The sequence below is a fragment of the Diadema setosum genome, chromosome 22, assembly GCF_964275005.1.
Source record: "Diadema setosum chromosome 22, eeDiaSeto1, whole genome shotgun sequence".
NCBI classification, from domain to species: Eukaryota; Metazoa; Echinodermata; class Echinoidea; order Diadematoida; family Diadematidae; genus Diadema; species Diadema setosum.
The window spans coordinates 12,890,029-12,911,893 of record NC_092706.1 but is presented as its reverse complement, the minus strand read 5'-3'; the positions used below and the strand labels follow the sequence as shown (position 1 = coordinate 12,911,893).

Below are 21,865 nucleotides of genomic sequence, written 5' to 3'. Positions count from 1 at the left end.
GAGCCAAAGGCTCAAGTGAGCTATTGCGATCGCCCTTCGTCCGGCGTCCGTCGTGCGTCGTGCGTCGTCCGTCGTGCGTCGTCCGTCGTCCGTCGTGCGTCGTCCGTCGTGCGTAAACTTTTACATTTTTATCTTCTTCTTGAAAACCCCAAGACCGATTTTCATCAAACTTGGCAGGTAGCATCCCTAGGGGGTTAGGAACTCAATTTGTTAAAATGGGCACCATGCCCCACCCAGGGGGCCCCCAGGGGGGCCCAAACCCCCCAAAATTAAGGAATCTGTAAAAATCTTCTTCTCTAGAACCAGAAGTGATAGAGCTAAGTTAATACTATGAGTTAGTACATTGATGACTGTAGTTTCAAGTTTGTTCATGGCAGAATCAGGGGTGCCCCCCTTGGGACCCAGGGGAGGGGGGTGGGGAGGGGTCCTAATGGGGCCTAAATTATACATTTTCATCTTCTTCTTGAGAACCCCGTGACCAATTTTCACCAAACTTGGCAGGTAGTATCCCTAGGGGGTTAGGATCTCAATTTGTTAAAATGGGCACCATGCCCCACCCAGGGGCCCCAGCGGGGCCAAACCCCCCAAAATGAAGGAATCTTTAAAAATCTTCTCTAGAATCAGAAGTGATAGAGCTAAGATAATACTATGAGTGAGTACATTAATGACTGTAGTTTCAAGTTTGTTCATAGCAAATCCAGGGGTGCCCCTCTTGGGGGCAGGGGGGGGGGGGTTGGGAAGGTCCAAATGGGGGCCTGAATTGTACATTTTCATCTTCTTCCTGAAAACCTCATGATGGATTTTCGTCAAACTTGGCAGGTAGCATCCCTAGGGGGTCAGGATCTCAATTTATCAAAATGGGCACCATGCCCCACCCAGAGGGCCCCAGGGGGCCCCCAATCCCCCCAAATGAAGGAATCTTTAAAAATTTCGGCCCTTATTGTACATTTTCATCTTCTACTTGAGAAGCCTGGTCAAATTTTAGTAGAGCTGTGAATAATTTAGATTAGTGACTGCGTGAAAGGTGAACTTGCGATACTCAGGTGAGCGCTAGACCCGCGGGTCTCTTGTTTTTCTTCTTCCCAAGAATGGCAGTGTCAAAAGTTTTCGCTCATTTGTGCACATCCATCTCAACTGCTGTAGTGTAAGCTTGTGTGCAGTATTTGTACCCAGCAAAAAAAAATATCTTTAATGTGCAAAAGCTGGATTTATATACTTTTCATGTGTGGCTATGTGTGATGCAGTTTGTGTTGTTAAAAAAGAAAATAGTGAAGTAATGTCCATTTTGCTGGCATATCAACATGTGTCTTTTCCGTAAGTCATCCACAGTAGCAAACAAAAGCAAAAGAAGAGTTTGTAACGCTATCATCACCCCACCTCCCACCCCCCGAATGTAGACACGTGAATGAACACTCTGGAGGCATTTTGCGCAACTTCTCCACCATCTCGCTCGGATCCGTGGACGACAAGAAGGGAGACAGGTACACGTTTCCATGGGAACGACTACCAGGGATGACACTAATATTAACAACATTTGCAACCAGGGCGTGGCACCTGCACTCTTGTATTTTATGCCCCTCTGCCACGAGTGACAATAAGGTTACCTCCAAAGATGCACTCCTGCACAAACGAGACATAGAGCCCAAACACCCCTTCTGAGTGAATGGATGTCCATGCGTTTCTCAAACCCTGCACTAACCCTCATTCACTTGCATATTATATGTGTGTGCTGTGTTGACGGGTCTAAGTGTTACATTTTGTCATTGATAGCACCTGTCCTGTGCAAGGTTACTGAATCAAAGTTGAGAAGAAAAAAAAATGAAAGATACAAGAACATGAAAACATCACTTAATTCCGTTATTGGCATCATTTTAATGATTCAAATTCTTTATCAATTTCTTTTGGAGCCCAGCTCATCAATGAAAATTGTAAGCTGAAACTTCATTTTGTGATTGTTTTTTTTTTTCTCTGTTTGCATGAGACCTATCAAAACCCATATGCGAATGATTCATTACAATTTTTAATGAAAAGGGCAGCGTGACTATGTCAGAACAGAAGTCACTTTTCACTCTCAAATTTAAAATTTGAAATGAAATCCCAGCGGGACAGTGCATTTGAGACAAACATTGTGCAGAATATTGCAGTAGGCATAGTTTGTTTTTATCATCGTATATCCTTCCTGTTTTACATCACCACCATGCTCATGTAATCCTGAAAAAAAAAAAAGAGCGCCAATGCCTCTTGCATGTAAAATACTTTTGTGGATCATCTAGCGTTTATGTTGGGCACAGAGATTGGCTTGTGATCATAACAAAACCCAGTTTTTGTTGCTCGATGGTGTATATTCTCAAAATTCACCAAAAATATTTTTTCTGTGGTCATACAGCTGTGTTATATACATCATCTTGCCTTACCTAGTATTGTATCAAATCCATGGGTCATGTGTTACATGGCTGATGAATAGTTGTACAGCCTGTTTTGTAGCAACAATGTTCATGGTGTTATATCAAACCTATGATGTATTTTACTCTCATGTTGTGACATTTGAGATTACATCACATACTACTTGTTTCATCTACATGACTGGGCATGATAGCATGAACAGATGCTTTTATTGGGCAGAGTGATAAATGATCAGTTCTTTTTTTTTCTCCCAGTTCTTCCATTAAACTGTTGTATGCTTTCATCGCTTCACAGGCACGAGAAGCACCATCATCACCCCTCTGGTATTCTGAAGAATTTGTCCTCCATCAGCCTCACAGGGCATGGCCACAGTCATCAAAAGGTCAGCAGTCATTATGACACTCTAACAGAGCATTCCTCAGCTGGGCTCAAACCAGCACCATTTGATAACAAAACACACACAATATGTACTTAACGAGTCACATCTACATGTGTTCCTGTGCAAATACGAGGTAGAGTTGGCAACTAGATTTTTTTTTTTATTACATTTTTTGTTACAACATAAATTATGTTTTTCCATTATGAAAAATAATAGAAAATGCTTGTTTAAATAATTTTTTTTTTCTGCAAATTTGATTGAGCATCGCAAAATATGCAATTTTTTGCGTAACCAAAGAACTGTCGGTTACTCATAGTCTGTAAGTTGTGCATCTTTTTCATGTTGTTTTTTTCTTCCCACTTGCTTTAAAAACTTTTGTTGTACACTCTAAGCACACCTCTCATTCCATGATTTCTTGTTTGCATGCTAAAACAGCAGCAGGGGTCTGACGTCACACTGCCGATGCTGGTGACCGACGGTTCAACTCCAGCCAACGGCAACACCAACACCACCGACACCAAGGGCTCGACGCCGTCCGGCTTCAAGTCCACACCCTCCTCGTCGTCGCTGACCCGCCTGGCCCGCCGCCTGGACCACCAGCGCATCGAGGGCATCATGCGCAAGATCCCCGACGACGCCGAGGTCACCTCGGCCCTGGTCGGCGAGGTGGACTTCCTGGACACCCCCGCCGTCTCCTTCGTGCGTCTTGCTGAGGGGGCCGTGCTGGACAACTTTTCCGAGGTGCCCATCCCCGTCCGCTTCCTCTTCGTCATGCTGGTGCCAACATCATCGCACATCAACTACCACGAGCTCGGGCGCTCCTTCTCCACCCTTATGTCAAACGACGTGAGTAGTTTTGCTCACTAAGGGGCATTAGATGATTTTCCCCAGTACTTTTTTCAGAAATATATCTCTGAGCTTCAAAACGCCAAAGATGAATGGCTGCTAATGCTACATTTTATCTGTGTTTCTGGCAGCCATGGCAGCCTCGTTTGTCCGAAACGTAGTTTGCCATGGGTAGATGGGATATTCTCCTCAGCCATCCCTCCGCATTCTAGTCTTGCACATTCCAGTCCTTCCTCCAGTAAGCATGTAGTTAACAGATGTCGTTCTCATGGTGTCTGGTCAGGCTAGACTACACATACAGTGTCCCATTACAGACCACCTCCAAGTTTTGTTGTGGCCTACTAGGTTTCTCAGCACCATGACTGCCGTGGCAAATTTTTTTGACAGTTTAAAAGTCTGACACAGCATCCACGGCAATCAGGGCCTGTATGTTTGCCCATCCCATCCCACAAATTGTTTCACGTCCATCCCATTTTGTCCATGGTGGCCTGAAGCGGGACTGTTGTGGCCATTGGGAACATGGTGTGAATGTACAATTACTCCAACACTTACTGTATATCCTTTGAGAACCTCGTGCATGAACCCAGGAACTGTTGGAAGTTACCAAGACATCATCCAGAGATGCGAGCCAATACAATTTTATAGAATTTAGTGTGATAAACAGTGTGAACTATGTTAATACGATATTGCCTCCTGAAAGTATGACTTTCATCTTTTAAGCAAAATTTAAAATGAAGCCTATATCTACCACAGAAAACTGCCAAAGACAGCGTTATCATATAGAAAGATATACTATAAGTATCTGCAACCCCTATAAAGTGTTGAATGATGAGCCTAAATGGGCGGGAAATGCACGGATGCTTTACAATTTTTTCATCAATGTTGATGAAGTGGCAACATTTTTACATGCCTCTCCTTACTGGGGAAACTTTTTTTTTCTTATATTTCACTTGCCCAGAGCCAACGGGCTAGTGATGGTGTCAAGATTTCATGAAAATCTGATTTTCCTCTCAAAAATCTGATGATTTTTTTTTTTTTTTTGATATTCCATCTGTTTTTCTGTGTCAAGAAGTTGGCATCTCTGCATCATCATATTTTCTGCATGTCCATTCTTGATTTTTTTTCCTTTGAATTTATCGCTGCAGCACTTCCATCAAGCGGCGTACACGGCGGAGACGATGCGGGACCTGCTGACGGCCATGAACACCTTCATCGACCACACCATCGTGCTGCCGCCCGGCGACTGGGACCGCGAACTGCTCCTGCCCGTCCTGCGCATGCAGAACGAGAAGATGAAGAAAATGCGAGCGGAGCAGCAGCTGCTGGAAGAAGCCGAGGAGATGGATGGCGATCTGAGGATCATCGATCCCAGTAAGTTTTGGAAAAGATAAAAGAGGTGATGCCCCCATCCCCCATCTGAAGGAGATGCAAGGGATCATTTAAAAGATACAAGTTTAATTTTTTTTTTTTCCTTTCAGAATTTCTAGGAAATTTAGGTTTCGGATTAGTTTTTTCAGTCTTTGTCAGCCAAACCTATTGTAAAGTTGTAAGTACCAGCAGATTTTTCCTTGGTCTTTGTCAGCCAAACCTATTGTAAAGTTGTAAGTACTAGCAGATGTTTCCGTGGTTTCAAATGGACAACTGCATCGTCAGGATTTGAAGGTGGAAGATGTCACTGAAATGCCTGACTGATGTTTGATTTTGGAACCAGTAGTGATGAACAGTTTCCTCAGCCCAATTTGTTTGTGTTTGCTCTGTTTGCTGCCATTATTTGTTCGTTCTATATCAGTGATTGCAGTAAATCAATATATGAGTCGTCCAATTTTTGCACATTTTTTTTTTTTTTTCAATCCAGCCTCGAAGAAGAGACCGCCAAAGCGATACCCCGACCCTCTCAAGCGAACGGGCAAGATCTTTGGCGGTCTGATCAACGACATCTGCCGCCGCTACCCCCACTACTGGTCGGACATCAAGGACGGGCTGAACTTCCAGTGCATTGCTGCCTTCTTCTTCATCTACTTTGCCGCCCTCTCACCTGCCATCACGTTCGGTGGTCTCATGGGTAAGACCACTACAGCTGTAGAGATGTTGGGTGGGGGTGGGGGTAGGTGGGTTATTGTCATGGATGGGGGTTGTTAAATGTTAATAGGGGGAGTTATTGCAATTTGTTAAAGATGTAGGTCTGTTGTTAGTTACAACACAAGCTTGTGCGCGACTTCGTCATCTCACAATTCAATGTATAACATCGTTGAGATATAGCCAAGTTAGATTAAATATAACTCCACAGATCTGCGGCATATCAAATATGTAGTTCAGTGAGGAAGTCTGAAGAGCAATCAACAGTATCAATATGAAAGCATGACTGACATTTGAATGTAGAAGACATGAGTTTGTATTTAATGACTTCTGAGAAGATATTGCGCCATTGAAATTGCATATTGTTTGTGATCTAGATCATGTAGAGAATTGAAGAACGATGTAAGAAAAGATGTAAGCATTCAACGTCATGGCGATAAATGGACGTATGATAGTGACTCCAGGATAATGAAATGAAGGTGAAAGATTGGGCATGATGTAGTATTTCTGTTAAAGTAAGCTAGTACAGCGATTGTAACAAGTCTGATCTCCATTGTGTTTTTCTTGCCAAACTCAAAGTCTTCTGCTGCTTTTCAGATGTTGCGTATTTCATTTTGACCCCACAGTGACTAAAGATGACATTCATTATCTATTCTTCTCCCCCCCCCCCCCAAAGCTGACAAGACAGAGAACTGGATAGGCGTGTCCGAGACCATCGTCGCCACGGCGATCTGCGGCTGTTTCTTCGCCATCTTCTCTGGACAGCCCCTGACGATTATAGGAGTGACCGGTCCCATTCTGGTCTTCGAAGAGAATCTCTACTCGGTAAGCTAGAGCATGCCTTGGGAATTTCTAGTTGCTGACAGGGGCGCAACTGCAAATGAGGGTTTTACAATTGTTGCTTCGTACAACCTTTCATGAATTTTCAGCACATTCAAAGTGTAAAGGGCAACAAAGAAATTAGGAATGAGTTCAACATGTTGTAGTAACCCAGGACACATCTGGATACAAATAATGATAGTTATTTTTTTTATAGCGCATTTCACACTTGTTAGTTTATGAAGAGTTTCAATGTGCTTTGCAGACTATTATTACACATTACGTAAGACAGATATACAGAGATCATGCAAGACATGAATGTAAGAATAGTGCACCATGGATATGAAAAGTAGCTGAAATGAGGAATATTGAAATACCAAAACATGAAAGCATTACACCTGTGTATGGCAAAAATATACATGTGCAGACATTAGAGAATAAAAGATCATGCCATTATATGTTATGTACTGTTGAGACATATTTTTGTGCGTTGCAATTTCAGTTCTGTGTAGCGCAGGGCATCGAGTATCTGCCATTCCGCGTTTGGGTCGGGATGTGGCTCTTCGTCATCATCGTCGTCATGGTAGCATTTGAGGGCAGTGTCCTGGTCCAGTACTTCACGCGATTCACCGAAGAGATCTTCGCCTTTCTCATTGGTCTCATCTTCATCTACGAAGTCTTCAACAAACTCTACAGGGTGAGTGAACTATCTAATAGACCAGTTCTGTAATGTATTCAGATATTATTCATGTTTTGTAAACAAAAGTTGCCCTAAACAACCACAAAGTTTGCTGGAGGCTTGCCCTACATAGCAACAACTCAGTGAATTTCTGCCTATGGAACTTGGTAGGAGGGAGCAGGTAAATGAAATACTTCATGACTAGACTGTATGAAAAGAAACATCTGTAAAATGTATTAAATTGATCCCTTTTTGGGGGGGGGGGGGGGCGGAGGGGGATTGTTGCCTAGTTGAGCTTTAGCAGTTTAAAGAAATGCATCCACATTGGTTATACAAACATGCGATGTATGTCATGACTTATTGATAACTTATTCATTTATGAATGTATTCATCTATCTTAAATCAGTTATGTTCAGGTGGTGATCCTTAATCTCGAGGATAAGCTCTATGGGGCGCCAAGTGTCACACAGTCGATTTCATTACGAAACCAACCATGCGATACTTGGCGCTGAACGTAACTTATGTATTTGTCCATTTGACATATTCATTCGTTCATTCATATTTTTATGGTCAATTCAAACAGATCTTCAGGGTGCACCCCCTCCTCCCCGACTACTGCCCCATATCAATGACCGACAGCATGGGCAATTACACCGACATGTGGACCGAGACGTACGAGGAAAATTCAACGAGCTTCATGACGGTCCTGGGAGTGAATGGCAGTGATGGTATGTGGAGCATTTGTGTGTGTTCACTGAAGATGTGATACTGTGTGAGAAGACCTTGTCATTATTTCAGATATCCCCTAAAAGCAGGAAAAATAAATAAAAAACTTCAAACAAAAATAATAACTTAAGTAGCCATTTACAAGGAAGTAGTTTTATTGAAATGGATATGCAAATGTTTCCTTGTCTCTTAAAAAAACCAATAAGTGTGTGAAAGAAAGCATAACTCCTCTCCATAAACAATAAAAAAGGAAGAAGAGAGAAAGTGAGTGTCTGTACTAATCAGTATCTGTGCCTGAGTGACTTCTTCCTTCAAGGGACAGTTGTTTCATATCCTGCTAAATCCTGGAAATGTGTAGTCTTGAAAACCAAGGAGGAATTATGGCTTTTTTTTTCTATTTTAAAGTATTGGTAGAGGAATTGTTGGAAGAATTCCTGGAAATTACGGCAATCTTGAATACGGAAATACAAAAGATTCTGGATGCACTCGTTTACAGTCATGAATACAATGATACAGTTATGAAGGCATGTTGTGAATGTTTTTAAGTGAAAAAAAGGAAAATGTATATGAAGAGACATGCAGGTGAAAAAAAAATTGTCACAAATGTCTTTGGTGTAATTATAAGGATTATACTGATTTTTCCAGTTTGTTTTTAGATCATTTTTGTAAGCATTTGGCGAGTTGCAAATTTTGCGACAGATCTTACAATTTGCCTCACCCTTTGGTTTGACCTCCAGGGGGAGTCTGCGCGTCTGCAAAAGTCATGGTCGAGAGACAGCCGAACACTGCCCTCCTGTCCACCATCCTGACACTCGGCACGTTCTTCCTCGCCTACTTCCTCCGCAAGTTCCGCCAGGGCCGCTTTCTCGGGAAGAGCGTGAGTGACCCGCCCCCTTCCGTGGGGTGTCTGCTTATTATGCACTGTTGTGTCTGCCCTATGTACACATACCCCCCGTATGCCCCATTGATTCATGATTGTTGGGTTCTATGAGCTATAGGAGAATTAAACCTAAATATTATACATGGATTGACTGAATGCAGCAATATTAGTAGAACACGGCAGTGAAAGTTTGAGGAAAATCGGACAATCCGTTTTGAACTTTTGAAGTTTAGGTGCCGCCACTGCTGGAGAAAAGTACAATATTTTGTTTTCATTGGCCTTTAACGCTCAATCCACTAACATAAAACAGTCAGCATGGAAGATATTTCTCCAAAATTGGATCCAAGATAAGAAAAGTTATGGAAATACAGAATTCAAGTGTGTGTATGAAACAGTGATATTATCAGCATCAAAATATGCAAATGAGATGAGGTAGTAGTGATGTCATGGCCACACAAGACTGTATTTGACCATTATCTGTTTTATCATTCATTCAGGCAAGGAAGATGATCGGAGACTTTGGAATCCCCATCTCCATCTTCGTCTTTGTGATCGTGGACTTCCTGATTAAAGCGGTTTACACTCAGGTGAGTTTTTTTCTCTCACAAGGGGTGGTCCCCTATGTCCATTCTTCCCCATCTTGTTTAGCCCTTTCTTGAATGTTACTCAATAAATGGGTAACTGCAAAGATATCTTGGATGAAGCAGGCCAGTAGTGGAAAACTGTGAGAGCTGAAAGTGCAATTTTCCATGAATTTTTACTTAGGCCAGTGGCTTAGTTTTTACAGCCTGCTTTGGTGCTAAGCATATAATGGTTATTGTATCCAGAAAAGTATATGTGGTTAAATGATTGTAGAGAAGAGTTTCAAAAGAAGTGCGTTAAAGAAAATTAAGAAATAGAATTGATTTTGTATGTGTTTATTGCAGCACATGATGTGTACAATTGTGGGATTCAATGGATTTCATTCAGTTTATAGGGCATGATGATATCAGAAAGACATACGTGGAGACTTTTTGTTTGCTATAAAGATACTACACCATCAAGATATAAAGCTAATTTTCATTAAAGAAGTAATGTATTATCACAAAGATAGTATGTTTTCAGTTGGGTACCACACGTGGAGATTTAAAGCATCCCTCCTCTATTCGTCGAGATGCCTTAATGTGTCCTTTCACGATGATGCGGTTGCTATAGAAACTGGACGTGCCTGATGGCTTGAAGCCTTCGGACGCCTGCAAGAGGGGCTGGTTCGTCAACCCGCTTGGCATTGAGAAGCCACTGCACATTGGGCTGATGTTTGCCGCTGCCATCCCGGCACTTTTGGCCTTCATCCTGATGTACATGGAGACTCTGATTACAGGGTGAGTGTTTGGCCACATTTAAAAAAAAATATATATATATATGAAAAAAAGAAGAAGAAATGAACAGCCTCCACAAACAAGGAGGATCCTGCAATCAGTGAATGTTAACAGCCTCCGATAAATTATTGTCTTCAGTGAATTGTCAATGGTTTCTATGGTTTTTGTTTTTGTTCATCACTGAAATTTTACAAAAAGTATTTGACAAGTTGGGTGTAAATCATAGCTGATGTTACCACAGAGTAACGTCCTATTTGCTATAAGTTTATGAAGTAATCAAATTATCAAATTATCTGTCATTCTGCAGCCTCATCATCAACAAGAAGGATAACCGTCTCAAGAAGGGGTCCGGCTACCATCTGGACATGTTCCTCCTCGGCATCATGGCGGTGTTCAACGGTCTGATGGGACTGCCGCTGGTCTGGGCGGCCACCGTCCGCTCAGTGACCCACATCGGGGCCCTGTCGGTCTTCAGCAAGAGCCACGCCCCGGGAGAGAAGCCACGCCTCATCAAGATCCTGGAGCAGAGACTGACTGGCCTCTTCATCCATATTGTCATCGGTAAGTGACACCAATGAGAGTGGTGGTGCAATATCTCCATGGCAACAGGATGCATGGTCCTCGTACCATAATGTATTTGTGTTTGTATGGTGGCAAAGTGTGAGTTGAATTAGGGATACTTCATAAGCAAAGCCCAAATCTCTCAAGTCTTGTATTTCGCCAGCATTTCAAGCTGCCTTTGAGGGTCATTGTTCTCCTTTGAACTGGTATTTTTTGTTTAAATATATGTGTTCATACATCTCATAAGCTTGTCTGTGTCTCCTTACAGGGATCATACAATGTTCTAAAGGAGATGCAGGGCTTTAGATTTAACGCTGATTTACTCTTGAGGTCTTCTGTTGCAGTATATATTAGTCGGCATCCCAATTGTCTGATCAAAGCCTTGAATAAGAAGGCACCGTTATCTATGAGTGTGTATTTATGTGTGTTTATATCTGAATGTAGTGAATGCAGTGGGCCAAATTGTGCAGTGAGCCAAAGGCTATTCACTTATCAATTTTCTAAGTCAACCCTCCAATATCTCTTTTCTCTTGTGCACACCCCACTCCCCCACCCCCATCCCCTTCCAAACAGGTGCATCTATCGCCATGGCGCCCCTCCTCCGACAAGTCCCCCTAGCTGTCCTCTTCGGAGTCTTCCTCTACATGGGGGTCAGCTCGCTGAATGGAATCCAGATGGTGGAGAGGACCAGTCTTCTTTTCATGCCAGTCAAGCATCACCCGGATTCCCGCTACGTCAGAGAGGTAAATTCGAAGGCCATTCATCTCCTGTCACTTTATTCCTGTAATTATCAGCCTGTAGCTAGCAGGCAAGTCCCATTTATGTTTGCCAGTTTGAGAGGAAAAAACAAGAACTTAGTCTTCATTAATGTGCTGCCAAATTTAAAGATATTAAGTAAACTTTTTAAAATCATGCAACTTAACAATTTTATATGAATAACAAAAGGAGTCAGTGAGAAGAGAGAATTTTTACTCTGTTGTATGAACCTCTACCAGTGAATGATATTAATCATAATGAAAAGATGCAGCACCATAACACAGAAAGTTAATCACCAGGATTTTCTTGGTTAATGAGTCCTGTTCTTCCGCCCCTCCCCTGTCAACCCCGCCTGACCCCACCCACTTGCTCATTCCATAGGTGCGTACGTGGAGGATGCACGTCTTCACCGTCATCCAGCTGCTCTGCCTCGGGGTGCTCTGGATCATCAAGCTGACGCCGGCTGCCCTATGCTTCTCCTTCTTCCTCATCCTCCTCGTCCCAATCCGCCAGCAGCTCAAGCGCATCTTCACCAAGCAGGAACTGGAGGCGGTGAGTTTGCTATGATGATGATGATGATGATGATGATCTGATGATGATGGTGTTGATATTGATGATAGTGATCTTGATGATGATATGATGATGATGATTATGGTTATGATGCGATGATGACGACGATGATGATGATGATGACGATGATGATGATGATGATGATGATGATGATGGTGATGATGCGATGATGGTAATCAGGCGCGGTGGAGCACCCCAATTTGCATCTCATTATCGCCCCGTTCTATTTGAATTTCCAACGGGCATCTACGGCTGCCCGAAACTGTGTGCATGAAAAAGTCAAATCTTTACCTTCTCCTTGTGCCGCTTTGCGAGCTGCTAGTAAACTCAAACTTCCCACACTATCTAAGTTTTTAAAAACCTTCCTTTTGATGAAAAAATTATGAAATTTGCTGCACTAGACCTTGAGATATTAAAGCGTTTTGAAAATCACCTCTCGCAAAACATGCTCTCTGTTTTTTTCCGACTGGACTATGGCCGGGCTCCAATGTGTCAGAAATTGGCAAAATAAGTTTATCAGGCCTCAATCCATATATGGTGAAAGTTTTCGCTTGGTTCCACCTGTACTTTTTGACAAATCAACATGTTTCTACAGGGTTTGGAATAGAAAATTGTAGTAAGCGAAACAATTGAAAATGACGTGATTTCTTTTCCCGTGATATTGGGCATGCGTGGTACGTGAGACTCAGGATTTCGTGCTCATTGTTGGTTTGCATGTGACGCAGTCAATTTTGCTGAGTGTCGCGCGGCGGTGACTGCTGAGCTGCTGCCGCGCACGCTGCATGCAGCGAAGCGTTGTGTGTGCTGTGACATGCAACGCTACAGTCACGCGATTATATATACATGGGACCGACCTGTACGCTTTGCGTTCGTGTCATTTTTGACATCACCTTCTGGTTTTTTGCGACACAACCATGGCCGGAAATATTACGGTATGACATTTAAAATGCAAGCAGATAAATAAATTTCGGTGTACTTTGTTCGAATGGCGCTTTGGTTCCACAATCACACTTCGAGAATTTTAGGATGATTTTCGAGGCATATTTTTGGTAATTTTGCTCGCCAGGTTTTCGCTAAAATTTCACATTTTATCATTGTCAAATCCTTTAATATGTTATATGTGCATATTCGGACATGTTTTCAAATTCAAACTAACTCAATTTTAATCCGAAAATAGGTTTCCTTAAATTGTTATTAACTTGAGAAGTTGTTTACTTTTTCTCAACTACGCGAGTACATGTTGTTTACTTTATGCAAATGAGGCTCGGCTGCCGATGGATTTCTGCGAGATAATTGGGGTGCTCCACCGCGCCTGGTAATGATGATTGTGATGTGATGATGATGATGATGAGTATGATGCAATGTTGATGGTGATGATGATTGGTCTTCTTTATCCAGTGCTGCTATAACACTGTTCTACCAGAGGGCCCTGCCATTATCATTACCCAGCATTGCCACGTATCCATGTGTACACGTGGGTTGAGAGGTACATGGTAAATTAAAACCTCTTGTCTAAGGACATAGGTACTTGATTGGATTCGAACTTGGAACATCCAATCAAAAGGTCAAGAGTCTTATCCACTTTGCCACAGTTCCCCCTGCCCTTGCATCTACAGAGAGGACAGCCCATTTAATTAAACAAAACTTCACAAGTTCATAACTTTGCAAATGGATTGTCGGACTTTTCATTAACTTTCACAGTGTTTCGATATCCTTTCTCCATTCACTGAATGGAGCAGTTGCTCCATGTTGCACAAAACTTGTTTCAATAAAACTTGTAATGCACCAAGAGTGAAGGACAGAAATAAGAGATTCAGACATTTGCAGTGTTGAGAGGAAAGCGTTCTATTTGTTTGCATGATCATTGAAGAGTTGTTTGAACATCATTAACATCTGAAACAAGTCAAATCTATTATCAGTTAATATGCTCTGTTATTTTTTCTTTCCAAACAGCTGGACTGTGATGAAGTTGATGCAGGCGAGGATGAAGACGATGAGTACCAGACCGTTCACATGCCTCAGTAGAACAAACGGACTAATGGACGGACAGGTGGACAGGTCATCGGTCAGTTGGATGGTCAGAGAGAGGAATGTAACATTTTGGTGAAGCAAGGCTCTTGTCTCAAACATCTGTCATGGACCACTAATGTCCACTTTGAGAAGGAAAGGGATGGAGAGAACTTGAGTGCATTATAAACACTGAAAGAACAAGAGGCTGGCCAACTAATTCAGAGCGTTGATGTCAGCTTGTGTTTTGTAGAACTGTGTGCAGTGTTACCTGTTGGATATTTCCGTGAAAGGGTAAAGGTACTAATGGAAAGGATTGGTGGCATTTAGGCCATCCTGCAAGGTGCTTCCCACCGTGGAACTTTTGTCGACTCTACTGAAATATTTCGAACCAAAGAATCTCATACCAAGGATGTTCAACTCAAACTACTTCTTAAGGAATCAATTTCAGCTCTTAGCACTCTATGCTTGTCCAGTCTGTAAATCTGCAACTTACTTTAATATGAGTTTAGAATGAGACAACATAGGAATCTTTCTCTTTAAGAAATATAATTCTGTTGGAGGCAAGGGACATAGAATCACCACAAAGCCATTCCTATTGACAAAAGTACTTTTCCTTCTTGCATTCTGCTATCCTTTCAGTACTTTCAACAAGGTGCAAACTCTGAACTTATACGGTGTGCATTCAAACATTGTTATTTTTTTTCATGCAAGGAGTCCAAAGAAAGAAAAAACAAACAGTGGGGTTTCTTTTCTGAGATTTTTACCATTTTACCCTTGCACTTATCACCTTTCTTGCATTTAGAATTGTACCTCACCCCCCCCCCCCAAAAAAAAAAAAAATTTTCTTAGATGGCATCATTCTAAAAGGTCATTGTTTTCTGTTCATAAATTGATTGGTTGCATTGTAGCAGGATTTTTCTTTTTGTAACAGCTATTGAAGGTAGAAATCCCTTTTGATATTTATTTGTTTATCAGGGAGACTTTGAACTCAAAAAATGATATCCTCTTTTCTACTTTTCTTCCACCGTATTGCACAAAAAAATTATTGTATCATATCACTATTTGAATGGCTTTTCCAATGATCCTCAACATGAAAGTACTCCCTCACAGTAACTTGTAGCAAGACCAAAACTAATGCATGTGGATAAGATGAACTTTTATTAAGTGTTAGTGAATTTTATGAACGAAAAATTTGAATGTATTGTATCTGTACCTCTTCCTCGTCTAGAGTACTGTTTTTTGCTGAGATAATCACTTGGACACCTCACTTTGAAGAAGCAAGAAAAACATGAAAACTATGATTCACAGAAGTCGGCTGAAGTAGGATGTGTTGCTTGTCATTAAACAAAGTAGATTAGAAAGAATTGTTGGGAGATGTGGAGGAGTTGGGTTGTTTTTTAATGAAATATTTCAAAGGGTGCTTTTAAACTTTGCCAAGTCCTCTGGTAGTGACAGAATTTTATATAAGCCATTACGCAATTTTAACACAATTGATGTGCCAAATCTGATTGAAGGAAGGAAAATGTTGAGACAATTTGCCTATTTACTGCTCAAAAGGTGCGTACCGGACTGTACTGTATTTGCCACAGTGCTAATGTTAGAAATGATGGTTCGCACGATTATATGTACTCGGTGCCTGTACAATATATTATATCATCTCGATCCTTTTTGATCTCTACAATTGTGTAAGATATGATTGCTTTGCCTCGTTATCATGCCGATGTCGTATATTGCCTTGAAATATTTGCCGGGCTCTTTAAAAAACAAACTTTGTAATGTAAGAAAAAGGAAAATTTTGATGCTTGGCAGTGTCTTGTTGTGGTGCTGTGTTCTGAGAACATGATTTGACTAAGTGTTTCTTTTCTTCTTTGCGATGCGAGGTAACCAGTTTCAAGTGATGGACCCATCACAATAGTGAGGCTTTCAAAGGATGGAATACAGTATTACACTCAAATTGAATGAAAGTGTGCGTATTGAAACCACTCTCTGCAGGAATGGACAGTCCTGGACTATGATATATTTTCTCTATTATTACCATTTGTAACTTGTTCATACAGGATATCGGTCTCATTTCAAGTTAGTTGACCTGGGAAGTGTAAGCCCCTAATTTGCTTTGGGGAGTGAATAGGGGTACAGTAAGAACAGGTGTTGAAAGGAGTACTGTGGTCGTAGGGAGTGAATTAGGGTATAGTAAGAACAGGTCCCGATTGGTTTACTAGAGCTTTGAGGAGTAAATTTGGGAACGCTAGGAACAGGCCCTGAAAACGGGTACTGGAGCTCAAGGGAGCAAATTGGGGTACATTAGGAAGAGGACCTGATAGGTTTTCAGAGGCTTTGAGGAGTTAATTCAGACACCGTAGGAACAGTTCTTGAAAGGTCTATTGAAATTTAGCAGAGAGGGAATTGGGGTACAATAAAAACACCTGATATGTTATCCTCTCCCCCTCAAGGTTTCAAGACCGTTTGTTAGAAAATTAGTCCTTTTTTTCTTTTTTGGATGGGGGAGTGATTGTGTAAAATGGGATTTGCTGATAAGCTCTCTGTAATCGCTGTTACTATTTTTTTTTAAATACAGGACAGGACACTTACAAATATGTTAAGCTAGTTGAAAATACTTGTCATGTAGAGACAATATGGTCAGAAGTTGATGCACACGACCATATGTATTCTATACCACCATCGCATGAGCAGCTGTATGGGTTGTGGGGTAAGACTGAACAAAGTTTGAAACATTTTGATGGCTGTGTGTGCAGTGGAATGTGACTATGCATGAGAATGACTGCCATTTTGAGAATACGATTGGCACCACCGTCTTTCTACAGTAATGCCCTTTGGAAGCATTTACTTCCATACGTTGTGAATGATTGCATCTCACTGTTATTACTCACAGATATGTATGCCTTGTTTGTAACTATGTTTTCTCCATGTACATTGTATTTTTTCTTTTAACTACATAGTTTGTATATTTTATTGCTGACATCATACGATTTATCAGCAAAATCGCTACTCCACGCTGTTGGACCTGTTGGACAGTATCATTTACTTGTAAGCTCTTGGGTGTGTGAGGGAAAACACTGAAATCTAAAGTTTGATGTTGATGGAAGTAGAATTTTTGGTAACTCCAGTATTAGAATTTGCCTTTCCTTTCAAAGTTGATGCAAATTTAAGCTGCATTTGAGGAGCCTTAGATTGTGAACAACAGGATTTAAAGAGAAGTACTGAACAGAAGAAAAAAGAAATCTGTGTTTTTGGAATATGACGCTTGTACTCTGTTGTTTCTTTGAGCCCTTTTTAAACGCAATTATCCAAATCAGTATTTCGAGCTGTGTAGTGAAAGCGGGTGCAGAATGTTTAGTTCTTGGGGCTTACAACCCTTTTGGACGACAGCAAATAGCGCCCTCTAATGTTGTATTGATTATTATATGATCACTTTGCAGCTCGTCGCCTCTTTTTAAAATTTGTAATGTTTTCTCTATAGAGTGTTCAACTTTCTATTAGAAGTATATGTCTATGTATTTGTGAATATATTTTGTGAATCAAAGTATAAAGTATTTTTGTATGGAACTGTTAGGTATAGTTATATCTGTGCTGTGTATTAAATTATATTTGTTTCATTGAAAAGAAGAAAGATATTGCTGAATTGAAATGTTTTTTGACTGTTTTACTACATTCATCATGAATTGTCATTGTCATTCTGTTTGATTTAATTTCGAATTGCTTACAACAAAATAAAACTGACTGCAAAATTAGTTGACTTGTCACAATGTTGTTTTTGTACTGCAGTTTGTAAAGAATGAATGATATCCAGATGTGGACTGCTTTTCCGGTTGGTATAATTTCATACATGTAGCTGTGGCCCAAAGAGCATGCTCCTAGGGTCGTAGCATGGAGTCCAGATTCTGAGGGGCAATATCGACAATGCCCCAATAAAAGCAATCTGTATGTTTAAAATTAAGTGAAATTCTAATGGTACTTCAGGTCGATTACAGTTGCGCGCTAGCCAGTTACACACATCAGGCACTGCCATAGACTGCATCGGACAGTTTGGCCTAGCTCATGAGGTAAAGTAATGTTATAGTTTTGATTAAGATAGGGCTTCAGGTTTCTAACTCTGTTGCGAGATAAAGAGAAACCTCTTATGGCATTAAAGAGCATACCATTCTGACAGAAATTCAAAGTACATTGTGCATGTACTTTTGATGAAAATTGGTTTTGAAATGGTCGAGATATGCAACGACAAACGGGTCCTAATAAAAGTTGAGACCCATCTTTTATCAGGACCACTTTGTTTTACTTTGTTTTTGGATATCTCGGCCATTTCAAAACCGATTTTCATCAAACTTTGAATTCCTTTTAGAATTGTGTACTCTTTCATGAGTGGTTTCTAGTTATCTCTCAAAAAGTTAAGGACTGAATCCCCCATCTCAACCAAACCTATATCCTATATAACAGATGAAAAGCCTGTTAATTGCTGCATTCACAAAGATTTGACACTAGGCTGCAACTGAAGGGTCTTTCAATGTGTACAGGTGTTGTCTGAATTAAGTATTCCTGTCCGGGGCAAAGACCAATGTACACAGACAAAGTTTTGTGGTAGCAGACTACACTGAAAAATGCAAAACAATATTTCACACATTCCTTGTCTCATTTTCACAAAATTACAAATAAATCAGAAAACTGAAGAAAAATTGATCTGGGGCCCGTTGCATAAAAGTTACAATTATGTTAACTTTGCCATCCAATGGTAACTACCATGGTAACAATACTCAACAGCCAATCAAAATCAAGAATTCCATGGAAGTTACCACTGGATGGCAAAGTTACCATAATAGTAACTTTTATGCAACAGGCCACTGATCTTGATAGCTTGACTGACCTAGACCTGTATTCCATGGTGCTTTAAACTGCAGAAAAGAAAACTTGTTTTTAAACTCCTTTCCTATTTTGTCAAAATTGAATGGTTGTTTCCAAGCAGTTTCTGCTCCCAAAATTTGACAATGGCAGGTTTGAGAAAAGCACAACATACCAACGTAGATGTGAAAGTACAGGGAGAGTTGCACACTAAATTACAACACTTAATAGCAGCAGCATACTCAAAACGAACAAAAATTGATAAACACAAACAGGAGTTTGATTCATGAGTCAAGATTTAATTTCAGCAAATCAAGGAGAGAACAAAATAAAATTGAGATCCAATCAAGAAGCTTCTCACACAAACAATAACAGAAACTAATGATTGTTTCACTATTAAAGCCGTGAGCAATTCTTCAAGACACCATTTGCCATGTCTCCACCTAAAATTAGCCATCATCATCAGCAGAGACATCATCACAAAAAATAAAAAGTGGAAAGTTTCTGTTTCGCGTGATGGCATATCCTGCAGGACTTTGTAACCAGTGTCGCCTTCGATGTTGGAAACCCTCAATATATCTCACCGCTCTGGTTCTTGAATTGCGAGTAGCCTGATCACTTGCAAAAATTTGTATGTGTCACGATTTGCAAAACATTATGCTTGCAAAGTGTCAGACATATACAGTATTCCCTTAACTTTTAATCATTTCTTAACTAAACTTCTTCAATTGGCACAATACTACATTTACAGAAACCAATAAATATGCTTATCTGAACACTCCTGCAGCTAATGGTCACTGCAGCTATTGGTGGACAGAGCCCCGTTCTCACACCTACAGAAATCATCTTTCAGGGACAAAGGAGCTACAGAGGACACTGCACTTAATTGTCTGCAGTGCAAGATTTTGAAAAAAATACAAAATATTGATGCGATTATAACATTCCAACAATTTGCAAGTTCAACAATCACGCAAAGTAAAGAGAAATGCACTTGGCAAATCACAAGATAGAGGCTAATTGTGATTTCAGGTCATGGCATGTTTGAACCTCACAAAACTAGAATAACATACAGGGAACCTCCTCATAGCAAGGATCTAAGAATCATGACAGTTACCTTGTTTTATCTGGTCCTTCACTACATAAGGAGTTGGGACTTGCAAAATCACCTTTTCATGGCAGAGTTTTGTTATATCCGATCCCTTTATAACAAGGTTCCACTGCACCATAAAGTGGCCATCATTCAGTAAAGTCACAGCGGCTGTACCTACTGGTCAAAACCATTATAAAACACAGCCGATGGCCTACAATTGATTTTGGATGCCCTAGGTGATCGTTAATTGCTCAATACTAGCAGATCTTGCTCATTTCTGTACCAGAGGTCATGAGCAGAAGAGAGCACTGCAGTTTGCTACATTTCAAATATCTGGCTTATCAAAAGTGAAAGTGATAAAATTCTCACTGATCAACCCTGGCTACATCAAATACTAGCTGTGGAGAGAACACCGCACCATAAAGTGGCCATCATTCAGTAAAGTCACAGCGGCTGTACCTATTGGTCAAAACCATTATAAAACACAGCCGATGGCCTACAATTGGTTTTGGATGCCCTAGGTGATCGCTTATTGCTCAATACTAGCAGATCTTGCTCATTTCTGTACCAGAGGTCATGAGCAGAAGAGTGCACTGCAGTTTGCTACATTTCAAATATCTGGCTTATCAAAAGTGAAAGTGATAAAATTCTCACTGATCAACCCTGGCTACATCAAATACTAGCTGTGGAGAGAACGCACTTAATTTAAGGGATGAAATCCAAATACAATGTCCTTGCATATTTCCGTTCACAATGAATCAAAATGAATCAACATACAAGCCATTATTGCAGCGCCCTTGCTGTATTTTCATATGCACTTAGTTACATTCTCTTATGATTAAGGACATCATCATTATCATCTCTTTCTAAGAACTTACCAACCTACATATCCCAAAAAGCGTTTGCCCACATCACTTGGACAATATCCCCTTTACAAAGGAAGAAAACATATAAACCAACTATGTACTACCTCCATTTCTGCAAGCTCTGCATGAGCGAAATAAATTTCGAATATTTACAAAATAATCATATTACCTACACATGAGCTACAAAAATCTTTATATTACATTAAAAACTTTCTGGACTCCTGATGCGTTGATTACATCAATCACACTGCAATATCATTTGGGAATGGTGTAGAATCATTTATTGCTCATATGAGAGACAAGTGAAGTGCATTAGTGGGCTTTACATGCAGATAGAAAGACTTTTGAAGAGACCCTTTAACAAAGAAAATGGGGGAAAAAAATACCAAGAAAAACACAGCAACACTTCATTCTGCATAGGAGAATTTCTTGTCAAGTTTCTTCAAATTTGTAGGGACAGAGGAAAAGATGAAATAAAGAACACTTCCTGCTATCGCACTGACCAATTACAGTATACGGCATATATTTCGCGAGTCTAGATTTTCGCGAATCGGGAATTCCCAACGACTTCGCGAGTGGTTAAATTCACGATCGTGAAGTTCTGTACTGAACGGAGAAATGTACACGCGTACGTCATATTCACATGAGGATCAGAGCCAATATTTTTGTGTGTCTTTAATTTCGCGAATAGCACCTGACTCGCAAAATTCGCGAAAATAAAAACCTCACGAAATATTTGGCGTATACAGTAACCCTTTCCCTGTCATGGACTTTGGAGAGTGTGCACAACACTATCAGGTCTTGTGTGCCAGTCAACACTCAAAGCACACACAGTGTTAAGAATCAGTTGAATTACACTTTGAATCCTACACACGAGAATGCCATTGAAATCACATAGGTGGAAGTTTGTCCCTACAGCAAGTGGAGCATTTCCTTGATGCTTCTGAAAAACTTTACCCTCCCCCATCCCATTCTGTTCCCCTAGGCATTGCTTG

At 40.7% G+C, this 21,865-nt stretch overlaps 1 protein-coding gene across 1 annotated transcript in view; it reads left to right on the top strand.

Annotated features, from left to right (window-relative positions):
* The window catches only part of LOC140245146 (band 3 anion transport protein-like), a 42,450-nt gene extending 24,652 nt beyond the window's left edge, over positions 1-17,798 (top strand). The window contains exons 10-24 of the mRNA XM_072324745.1: positions 1,398-1,481; positions 2,698-2,785; positions 3,221-3,628; positions 4,774-4,999; positions 5,484-5,690; positions 6,381-6,529; positions 7,026-7,220; positions 7,786-7,930; positions 8,666-8,805; positions 9,306-9,395; positions 10,003-10,169; positions 10,474-10,727; positions 11,301-11,470; positions 11,865-12,035; positions 14,007-17,798. Coding sequence (XP_072180846.1) covers positions 1,398-1,481; positions 2,698-2,785; positions 3,221-3,628; positions 4,774-4,999; positions 5,484-5,690; positions 6,381-6,529; positions 7,026-7,220; positions 7,786-7,930; positions 8,666-8,805; positions 9,306-9,395; positions 10,003-10,169; positions 10,474-10,727; positions 11,301-11,470; positions 11,865-12,035; positions 14,007-14,078 — 2,566 coding nt within the window. The 3' untranslated portion in view covers positions 14,079-17,798. The remainder of the gene's footprint in view (positions 1-1,397; positions 1,482-2,697; positions 2,786-3,220; positions 3,629-4,773; positions 5,000-5,483; positions 5,691-6,380; positions 6,530-7,025; positions 7,221-7,785; positions 7,931-8,665; positions 8,806-9,305; positions 9,396-10,002; positions 10,170-10,473; positions 10,728-11,300; positions 11,471-11,864; positions 12,036-14,006) is intronic.
* Positions 17,799-21,865: the final 4,067 nt, after the last annotated feature.